This window comes from Lathyrus oleraceus, chromosome 1 (genome assembly GCF_024323335.1).
Source record: "Lathyrus oleraceus cultivar Zhongwan6 chromosome 1, CAAS_Psat_ZW6_1.0, whole genome shotgun sequence".
Classification (NCBI taxonomy): domain Eukaryota; kingdom Viridiplantae; phylum Streptophyta; class Magnoliopsida; order Fabales; family Fabaceae; genus Lathyrus; species Lathyrus oleraceus.
The window spans coordinates 291,573,697-291,584,723 of NC_066579.1; the positions used below are offsets into that span (position 1 = coordinate 291,573,697).

At 30.7% G+C, this 11,027-nt stretch overlaps 1 protein-coding gene across 1 annotated transcript; it reads right to left on the bottom strand.

Moving 5' to 3' along the window:
- Positions 1-372: 372 nt before the first annotated feature.
- LOC127131056 (uncharacterized) lies at positions 373-1,437 on the bottom strand. Its single transcript, XM_051059997.1, has 2 exons — positions 1,241-1,437; positions 373-1,137 (listed from the first exon to the last, which is right to left on the bottom strand). Exons 1-2 carry the CDS (start codon positions 1,301-1,303, stop codon positions 535-537), a joined length of 666 nt encoding a protein of 221 aa, XP_050915954.1. The 5' UTR covers positions 1,304-1,437; the 3' UTR covers positions 373-534.
- Positions 1,438-11,027: the final 9,590 nt, after the last annotated feature.

The following is an 11,027-nucleotide window of genomic DNA, read 5'->3' on the forward strand; positions in this document are numbered from 1 at the left end:
ATTTTTGCACTTATCATCACCCTAAAACTATTATTTAACAAAAAGGATGTCACCACAAAATCTAGTTCCCTCATAAATCATCGTTCACCTTCATTTTACCTAGTAGAGCAAGATTTACAAGGCGTAAGTCTCGGACATCTAAACCTCCCTTACACTTTGGCATAAAAACATTTGACCATCGAAAATTGATTTAAACACCAAATTAATGAGAACCACTCTTCCTCCAAGAATGAAAACCTATTTTTCCAAGAATCAAGCTTGGAAGTGATAAGGCTCATAGGAGATTTCTATAAGAGGGGTGGTTCTTCTTAGGAGGTCTAGATGTTTAAACGGAAGCTACTCCCATTTACAATGCAATGAGCCTTTTGCGAATATATAAACAAAATTTAATGTTTTCAAATAGGACTAATTGTCCATTACAATATATAACATGAATATAATGTTTTGTTTTCTATAAAATATAAATAGAGAACTAGTTAACTACATGATTTTCTTTCCATCCAGATTAACCATACATAATTGAGCTTTTATCTATTATCTTTGAGGAATCCTTATTCTATACACATTTTCTTCACCAGTGCATTTATCAACCTTCACAATCCAGCGACTTCGAGCACTCTTTCTCAATCCAGATCCAAATTTAGGTGTAATAGCATTATTTTCTCCAAATCTTGTCAGAAACAACCCTTCACCAATAGGAAGCAATTGTGTTTTTGATATACATGATCTCCATGACCCTTTATAACTAAAAGCATTATAACCAATAACACTTACACCCTTTTGCTTATTACCATCACCAATTTGTACTAATTCAACAATCTCTTCATGGTTCACAAGGTTACAATCAATTACCACAAAATCAGCTTTGTTTAATACATCAAATTCTTGTACTTCTTTTCCAATAATAAACTTCACTTTATTAGAATATGCTCCTAAGAAATATTTTGAGGCAAGTAGATCTTCATTGTTAGGTACAATGCATATTACATTGCCATTAGTTTCATTAGCAGCAGCAATTAGTGCAAATGTTGTTAAATCAGCTGCAGCAGCACAAGCTACTACCATTAGCTGTGCATTGTTTCCAGCTGCTAATGCTGATATAAATTCAGCAATGGATGGTTCTTTAATCTTTAGATCCTATTCAAAAATTAACAAAAAATTAGATCAGAAATTTTTTTAAGAATAGAAAAATATATTAATTGAAGAATACTAGTAAGAATTATTGATGAATACTACTCACCATTTTCAAAGTGTTGAGATAGGCTTTTGTGGCATTTTCTGCAGACCAACTACTACTAGCCATTGTTTTGATTTATGTGGATGTTTGTAATTCCCCTGAACTTTTTTTTTTGTATAAATTTGAAATTGGAATACAGGATCTCAAAACTTTGATGCAAACATGATTGTAGAGGTTATATATAGGAGAATACAAACAATCAATTTAGTATGTTTGACTTATGTTGCCAATGTGTTATTCCAATTAGCAGAAGATATAAAATAATATTATTATATTGGAAATTTAATATAAAACAAATATAAAAGTTAAATTTAGGTTCAAAGTTTAGATAAAAGTGTTATTTTAATTAATTAGCTACTGTCCAAAAATATATTTATTTTACAAATTTTCAATATAGAATACTTAACTTGGAAGAAATGATAATTTCATTTATTTTAAAAAAGAAAAAAAAATACAATGTATTGATTTTTGTAAAAGAAAAAATAGAAAATTTGTTGATCACAAAAAAAACAAGGACTTATTTTGATGTTTGTAATTTAATGTATTCTTTTAATTCTTTTCTATTTTTGACAAATAGTATGATATTTCTTATCAACTAAGTATTGTGTTATAATTTTATGTATCTTTGTTAAATTAGAGAGAAAAAATTCATTAAATTTAAAAGATTTAAATGCATTTTGGTCCCCTAGTTTGGGCGTTTTAAATAATTGGTTTCTATGTTACAAAATCATACAAAATCAGTGATTTTGTTTCCTTAATTTTTATAGTCTTTGGATATTTGTGGTCCCCATCCACTTTTGCATATGTGACATTAATGATTAGGATAAAAAAATAATTTATAATAATATGTCATTGATGACTATGATAATTTATTAATTAATATTTTTTATAGAATAAATTAATAATTAATTGTTTTAGTTAATATTTTTAAAAATTAATTATTTAAAATTTTGAAAAGAATTACTGGACCTAGGTCCAATTCATTATTGTATCTATTTCAAGCTTGATCCCAAGAAGACATTGGGTATTGCATTGTTGATATTTATAAACACTAAAGTTATTTATGAAAAAAATAATGTGGGACTCTAGTGCAATTGCAGGCTTGTACCATTTCACCCCTTTCTTGACTTCATTTTCCAACTTATTCTTACTAAACAAACAATGTTTAAAACTTCTAGGCCAGGGAAAAGGAGACGTATACCCATCGGGAGCAGGAATAAGACAACAATGTTGCAGTCTGTATGCATCTTATTTACCTTCAATGCAAGACTGACTCCCTTTCTGGAACCACTTCTTTGGCATGCTCCCAAAAGATAAAAAGTATAACATAGAGCAAGCACAACGAAAATCGACAAAGGCCTCTGTGTTCTGTTGCCCGGTGGGGCATTTTTAGAACCCATTGACTCGTTGGTTTTCTCTCAAACTTCTTTCAAACAATCAAATCTATGAAAGTTCGCATTGAAATTAGTCAGTCCCAAGTTACATTAAATGTAGATCATAATCACAAATAAAGCAAAACCAACCACCTACATTGAACCACTAAAAAAATAATCACCAAAACTCAAAGTATTCAATACTAACAAAATAAAAATGTTACATGCAGAACTGAAACTAGCAAAGAAATACATAATCCATATATATAACCTACTATTTTGTCTGATAACGTAGAATCCAAATAAGTACTAAAAAAAGTTGTATTATTGTACTGCATACTATAACAGGTGATTAATCCCAAATCTATATTGTTTTTATGGATCGGGTAAAGATCAAATAAGATGATGAGGAAAAGAGAAAACCCAAAAAATTAGCTCATAAAAATTGAAACTTTATGATGCAAATGTGAGAAATAAAATGAATTGTATAAACATATTGAATTCTAAGGGAAATGGTAATAGAAAAACATAGCAACATTATTTTAAACATCGTTGCCTCATTCCTACTCCCGATGGGTATAGGACTCTTTTTCTTTGGTCTAAAAGTTTTAAACATTGTTGTGTTTAGTAAGAATCAGTTGGAAGATGAAGTCAAGGAAGAGGGTGAAACGGTACAAGCTTGCAATTGCACTAGAGTCCCACATTGTTTTTTCATAAATAATTTTAGTGTTTATAAAGGTCAACAATGTAATGCTCAATGTCTTCTTGGGCTCAAGCTTGAAATAGATGCAATAATGAATTGGACCTAGGTCTTATAATTCTTTTCAAAATTTTAAATAATTAATTTCTAAAAATATTAATTAAAACAATTAATTATTAATTTAATCTATAAAAAATATTAATTAATAAATATGATAGTCATCAATGACATATCATTAAAATTATTTTTTTATTGCAATCATCAATGACACATATGCAAAAGTGGATGAGGACCATCAAAATTAAGGGAGCAGAATCATTGGTTTTGTAATAGGGAATCAATTGTTTAAAATACCCAAACTAGGGGGATCAAAAGTTCATTTAAGCCAAATTATAAAATATTATTTTAGCCATTAAAATTTACGAAACAAAAATTTAGTCCCTTAAATTAGAAAACATCAAATAGTTAGTTATTCTATAAAAATTACAATATTGTGAAACATAGTGTTATTCTTTCAATGTTTTGATCATCGAAACAAGATTTGAGAAGAGAGATATTGTATTCACACGACACTATATTTTTGTGAGATGGTCTATTAGAATTTGAAAGAAAATCTTATTTGCATGGGATCCTAGTTCTAGCCACAAGCATGGACACTTTTCAAGGTTGTCTCCTCTTCCTAGAACAACTTTTCTGTCTCCATCACAATCTCAAGCACAAATGAAACCCTTTGCAAAAGCTATTCAAAATGTGTATGACTTACCTATTTCTGTTTTTGCCAAGCTTTACCTCAAAGGTAAACGTCTCTTGGTAAATATACTTAAAGAGACTTAAAGAGTATGACTCGGACGATGCATGAATAATTTACATAGAATGTTGATAAGTACTAAAGATGATGTGTCATTGAAGGTATCAGAATTATGTGATAAACTCCCAAAACTATGAAATTTAATCACTAATTGATATTTAACTTCTTTGGAACGTGGATATTTTGATTTTTCATTCAAACCAATGGAGTATCTCAACAAAATTTGGAATGTAGAGGGACTTGAAATGTTAAGCCCCCGCTCTTACTTTTCTCTGAATGGATGCCAAATTTGAGACATGAAAAATTGAAGACTACATCGCTCAAGTGTGGTTGAGGATGCACAGTCTTCCCTTATAGTGTTGGAAACAAACTAGTTTATTTGCAATTGCTTCTAGCTTCTGTCACGACGCGAAAAATACTCTAGTGTGTAAACGCTCGAAATAGACACAGAGTCGCCACCAAAGTTTTTTATTATTGCGCTTGTCATGGTTTCAAAATCAAGTGCATACGTATTCCCAAAGTGCAATGAGAAATTTAGAGCTTCGTAGTTCGTGTAAAAAAAAGTTTGTGGGTTGGTTGATTTTAGAGAATAAATTTAGATCGTATTTTAATGGTTAAGAGTCTGTCTGTATGCGCGTTAAATCAATCAGACTATTCTTTTATGAAAAGGTTTGATTTATGTGTGCAAGGGAAAAAATAATTTGATGGGTTAAGATAATTTTAGTTGTAAAAAAAGATTTTTTTTGTTTTTTATCTTTTATTATTTATTTATTTATTAATTAGATAACCTAAGAAAAATAAAAGAGACATGTCTTTTTATAAATATTTTTGGGATTTTTGGATTCACAATAATAACAAAAATAAAAATAAAAGTAAAAAAAAAATCAAAATAATAATAACGATAAAAATGGAGAATAAAATAATAATAATAATAATAAAAACAAAAATAAAATAATAAAAATAAAAAAAATAGAAAACCAAGATAACAATAGTAGTAAACATAAAAATGAGAAAATAAAAGTAGAAAAACAACAAATGAAATAACAATAATGACAGAAAAAAAACAATAATAGCAATAAAAATAATAAAATAAAAACAATGACAAAAACAATGATGATAAAAATATAAATAGAAAAGACAAAAGTAAAATAATAATAATAATGACATAATAAAAAAAAGATAATAATAATGATAAAAACAAACACAAAGTAATAATAAATAAAGTAAAAATAATAAAATAACAATAGAAAAAATAAAATAAAAAAGATGAGCAACTTAGATATGGACGAGGATTTTATTATGGATTATATCAAATGGTGGATTTGATATGGTAAGGTTGGTGAAGGGTGTGTGAAGATGATGGTTTTATTAATGGTTATGGTGGAGAAAAGTGGGATATGAGATTGATTTGTTTGAAGGTTAAGAATAAAGTTTAATGGTTAGGGTGAATGGTTTGATTGATGTTGTTGAGTGTGATTTGGTTTATGTGGTTTATGTGAAGGTGTGATGAAGGTTCAAGAATGAAGAATGGTGTGTGATTCAAGGTGATTAGAGATGAAGTTGTAGCTTCACGGTGAAGGTTAGTTTGAGATGGAAAAGAGAGGATTATTTTTTAGGTATATTTTGGTGTAGAATTGTGTGTCAAAAATGTGTATAACTGTGTGTGTGTGAAAAATATGTCAAATTGTGTTTTTACTTAGAATGTGGAAAAAGTAGGTTAAAACACAAAATTGAAAAAAAATCAAATAATATCATATATCATTTGATTTTTTTTATCAACAAGCTGATAAACTTTGACCAGTCAGAAGCCATTATGTCAAAGAATGACCAACCAGAAGTAAGTTTGTCAAAATGTGACCAATCAAAAAGTAGGAATGACAAATTTTGAGATATTTTATATTTTTATAATGTTTTTGACTATTTTGTGCATAAAACCATGAATTAAATGAAAATTTCATTTTTTTTTAAATTCCTTAAAGTAAAAACGAAAATTATATTAAAAAACAAAAAAAATGTCAACATTTGGCTTTTTGACCCTTTTTTAAAAAATAACCAAAATAAAAGGAAAATAGTGGAATTCAAACCCACGACCCTGTGTTTGACATTCCTGGACACTTACTAATTGAACTGACCGATGGTGCTTATATCGAACATAAAGAGATCAGCGCCTTCCTGGGGGTCTATGCTTAGATCGAATATAAAGAGATCCTCGTCTTCTTGAGTTACGGTGCTTAGATCGAACATAAAGAGATCGTCGCCTTCCCGAGTTTTGCTGGTCAGGTCGAACATAAAGATATCGTTGTTGGAGTCCGGTGCTTAATTCGAACATAAAGAGACCGTCGTTGGGAATCGGTGCTTAGATCAAGATAAGTCGTCGCCAACTTGAAATTTGGTGCTTAAACTTAAAGACAAAGATATCATCTTCAACCCGAAGGTCGATACTTCAATCAAAACAAGTCATTGTCAACTTGAAAGTCAATTTCTTAGACTTAAAGACACATTGATCATTGTCACCCTGAAGGTCTATGCTTATATCAAGATAAAGGAGCTTCATTGGGGGCATGAAAGGTCGACACCTACTCATGAGTTAGTGTGGATCTTTTAAGATGATTATCTACTGTGAAAGATTCTAGAAAGGACTCATTAGGGAGCATGCTTACTGGGGAAGACTTTCAAATAGACTCTGTGGGGGAGTTACCTACTAGGGGAAACTAATAAGGATTCCTACTGAGATAAGAACTCACTTAGGAAATTGAAATTGAATGAGATGAGGACTAATCTGGGCTTTCACAAGTGGTCACATATTCATGGCTTATGATATGTATGCATGTTTTATGCAAATGCATGTATGTTTTGAGTCGATGCAGATGAGAACTGAATTTAACTTCCAGACGGGTACTGGACTTTAATTAATTACCAAACGATAACTGGATTTGAATTCCAAACGATAAATTGACTTAAATTTATTATCAGACGAGAACTGTGATTAACTGCCAGACAAGAACTAGAGTTTAATTGATTACCATATGAGAATTGAATTTGACTACCAGACGAGAGCTGGACTTTAATTTCTACTAGACGAGAACTAGATTTGATTTCCAGATAAGAACTGAAGTTTAACTAATTACCAGACGAGAACTAGATTTGACTTCCAGACGAGAAATGGAATTTAGTTGAGTACCAAATGATAAATGGGTTTGACTTCTAAATGAGAATCATAATTGATTACCAGACGAGGACTTGACTTTAATTTCCAAATGAGAACTAGACTTTAACTGACTATCAGACAAGAACTGGATTTGATTTCCAACCGGGAATTGGACTTTAACTGAATAACAGACGAGAACTGGACTTTAACTAACTGCAACACGAGAACTAGATTTAATTTCCAGACGGGAACTAGACTTTAACTGACTACCAAACGAGAACTAGATTTAACTGCCAGATGAGAATTGTGCTTTAATTGATTACTAGACGGGAACAGGATCTGACTGCCAGACGAGAACTGAACTTTAATTGATTACCATACGAAAATTGAATTTGACTGCTAGAAGAGAACTGGACTTTAACTGATGACCAGACGAGAACTGGATTTTACTTCCAGACTAGAACTGGACTTTAATTTATTACTATACGAGAACTGTATTTGAAATTGAATGAGTTCTGAATAAGCATCGGATTCTGAAGAAGAAAATGGTTTTGAAATTAGCTTGACAAGTAATGGTCTTTGCATGTTCCAAATGGTGTTCGTCTTTTTGGATTTAAGATGTATAGGGCCGATGACAGACGACATTTGGGAGCTGAGGGTGGGAGCCACAAATGACCCTTGCTATGCATGATTATTGAGATATGCTTTTATGAATGAAGACTTATGATTGTTTATGCGATATGTGTTAGAAATGCATGAAGTGTGATGACTGATCGATTCATCTTATTTTGTTCTATGGGAGATTGGGCTTCAGGGTAAGTGCCAAGCGGGATAGGTCTTTTGTAAGATGCCAAGAAATGTTAGGCTTTTGTAAAGTGTCAAGCAAGGTTGAACTTTTGAGGGGTACCAAACAAGGTTGGGCTTTGGGCTTTTGAGGTGCCGAGTAAGATCGGGCTCTTTGATTGTAAATGCTATGTGTCAAACAATGTTAGAATTTGGACTTTTTATTCTTGTGTTACAAGGCATTTTAATGACGACAAATTCGTTTATGGGAATATGCTCGATGAATGAGATGATATGCATGACTTGATGCTAGAGCGATGCAACATGATTGACGCTTGATGATTCTTTATGCGAAGACTTGAATGTTTCAACAAGTGTCCATGTGGTGGGCCATGGATGGTTAAAATTAAGCAGAAGAGCTCTTTTGTGGTAGAAACGTTTTGTCGAGGGAAAATTCTATTTGATGGGAGATAGTTCTAGCATGATCTTATGACACTCATTTTAAACTCGATTGTTGCTAATGTATTATAGGATTTTCCTGAGCATCTTGAAATATGGAGAGAACTTACTTATGGAATTTATCGTGCACCAGTCTGTTGGGTCTTTGAAGAGAATCGCCTCAATACGACTTTTGAAGCAATTTGTCATAATATGAACTTAATATGCCTTGCCCCAATATTATCAATCTTAAAGCAACATGCCCATGATCAACCGACTCTTGGAGTGGTTTACCTCTGATTGACCGATCTTGAGAGGGTCGACTTTACTGTGTTCTTGAGGTGGCCTGCCCCAGTTTGAGCCTTGGAGAGATTTTCCCCCGATCAGACCATTGTTGAAATTTCCTCAGTGTTATATAGTGATTTGCAAATAAAGTTGTTCCTTAAAATGGTAATTCTAATGTAATTCTTCTACAAGTTTTGAAATAGAAAGTTGTTTAATGAGACAATATTGTGATGTATAATGAAGGGATAAATAGTCTAAGCGCAATGTTGACTTATACGTTCAAAGTTTGAAAATGGAGATAGCATGCATAAATGAAGATTATTTGTAAATATCTTTGGAGTCAGGTTAGTGCAAATTCGCTACAGTATTATTGCAAAATAAACATTGATTCAATTAGGTCTTTTGAATGTTGTAACATGGAACGGTTCACAGTTTTTTGAAATAAAAGTGTCATACCCCAATTTTGCCCACTCTTTTTATCCATATCAATCACTTAAAATCATAGTCTGTATTAGGACATGTCTGGTGTTTGAGTACCTTAGATTAGGCTCAATCCACTTGAGCTATGGTACATGGTCTTGTTCTGTCAAAGTTCACCATACATCTCATGTGATCAACTCCAATGACCTAAAAAGTCAAAGGAGGACCCTTTTGACTTTTATCCTCTTTTAAAAAAAGTTCATTTTCATTTTGTGGTTAGGTTTCTATTTTTACCTTTTATTAATTTATTCTTATTATTATTATTTAATATTATTGCTAGAAAATAATGTTATTAGTACTATTTAGATACTATTATTTTACTAGTATTATCTAAATAGTTAATTACTAGTTATTGTTATTAGGTTAAAATATTTGTATTTTGTCGTATATATTAGACAATTATTAAGATATTAGACAATTATTATTATTTTGTCGTATTATTAGAAAAAATATTATTAGTATTATTAGAATTATTATATTGGATTCTTATTACTTATTATTATTAGATTAGTATTAGTACAAAATAATTTTCATTAGAAAAGATTATTTATTAGTGTTATTTATATATCATACTATCTTAATTATTACTAATTTATTAATTATTAGTTATTAGTTATTAGTTAAATATATTTTTATTATTTAGATTGGTTAGCATATTAAATAATTTTATTATTATTATTTTCAATTTTATTAGATTAATTTAATATTATTAAATATTATTGATATCATTTGGTTAAATATTATTAGTGTTATTTTAGGTTTTATTTTTCAGTTGTTTTTCTAAAACCAGTGAGCGTGGTCAAACAACTAGTCTAGGTTAACCAAAGTCCAAATCCAATAGGTGCCAAAAAAATCCAAAAACCCGTACACAATGCTACATAAATGGATCAAGCTGAATAAAAAGACAAAAATCAAATATTGTTCATCAATATTTTTTATTACAATTGGACTTCCAAAATCAGAAACAATTATATCAAAACCTTTCTAATTTAACCAACCAGAATCAAAACTCTAACCTAATATTTTACACTATAAATAGAACCTAAAATTATAATGAATAATCATACATGACTCATATAACAGGAACCTAAAAGTTGTTGTTCTTTGCATTGAAAAACAACAACATTAAAAACCCTAATCTAAAGCTACAACCTTCCCTGCAACCGAAGTTGTACCTTGCTGCCAAATAGGACAAGAAGAGAAGTTAGAAATCGGAGAAACAGAAAAGAGTAAAGGAAATAAGAGAGTTAAGGGAAAGGATAAGTCTATGTTTTGCATACCGAGGGAAGCCAAGCTCCCGTAGGTTGGTTTTTTTCTCTACACCATGCTAAAATATTTGTTATTGATATGCCTATGTTGAATCATTATTTTATTTGTGTGTTTGAGTTAGGGTTTGTTTTCGTAGTTATGTTTGTTGGTTGGTTGTTTGATGTTGATTTGGAAAGAAAAAAATTTGGGTTCGATTTAGGGTTAACAGAGAAGGATTTGGGTTTTCTAGGGCTTGAGAATTTTTAGTTTGATTATTTCTTTTGAGGTTGAATCCGTGTTCACAAGTGACTGATCTATGGTTTGGGCTTGGTTTGGGTTTGATCTGGGTAAATTAAATTCGGATATGGGTTAGTCTTAGGGTTTGTCGTTTGAAGAAGATGAATGTTCATCTTTTCCAAAGCTAGGGTTCATGCTTTAGCTTAGGTTTCATTAGTTTAAGGTTAGGGTTCATGTGAACCCATGTTAGGGTATGTCTTATGGGTTAGGGTTCATAGGTTTTGTGTTAG

Bases quoted from the DNA above. Each gene is read 5' to 3' on its own strand.
- LOC127131056 (XM_051059997.1), bottom strand. From the start codon at position 1,303: ATGGCTAGTAGTAGTTGGTCTGCAGAAAATGCCACAAAAGCCTATCTC. The intron at 1,138-1,240 runs GTGAGTAGTATT...ATTTTTGAATAG, and splicing joins ATCTCAACACTTTGAAAATG to GATCTAAAGATTAAAGAACC.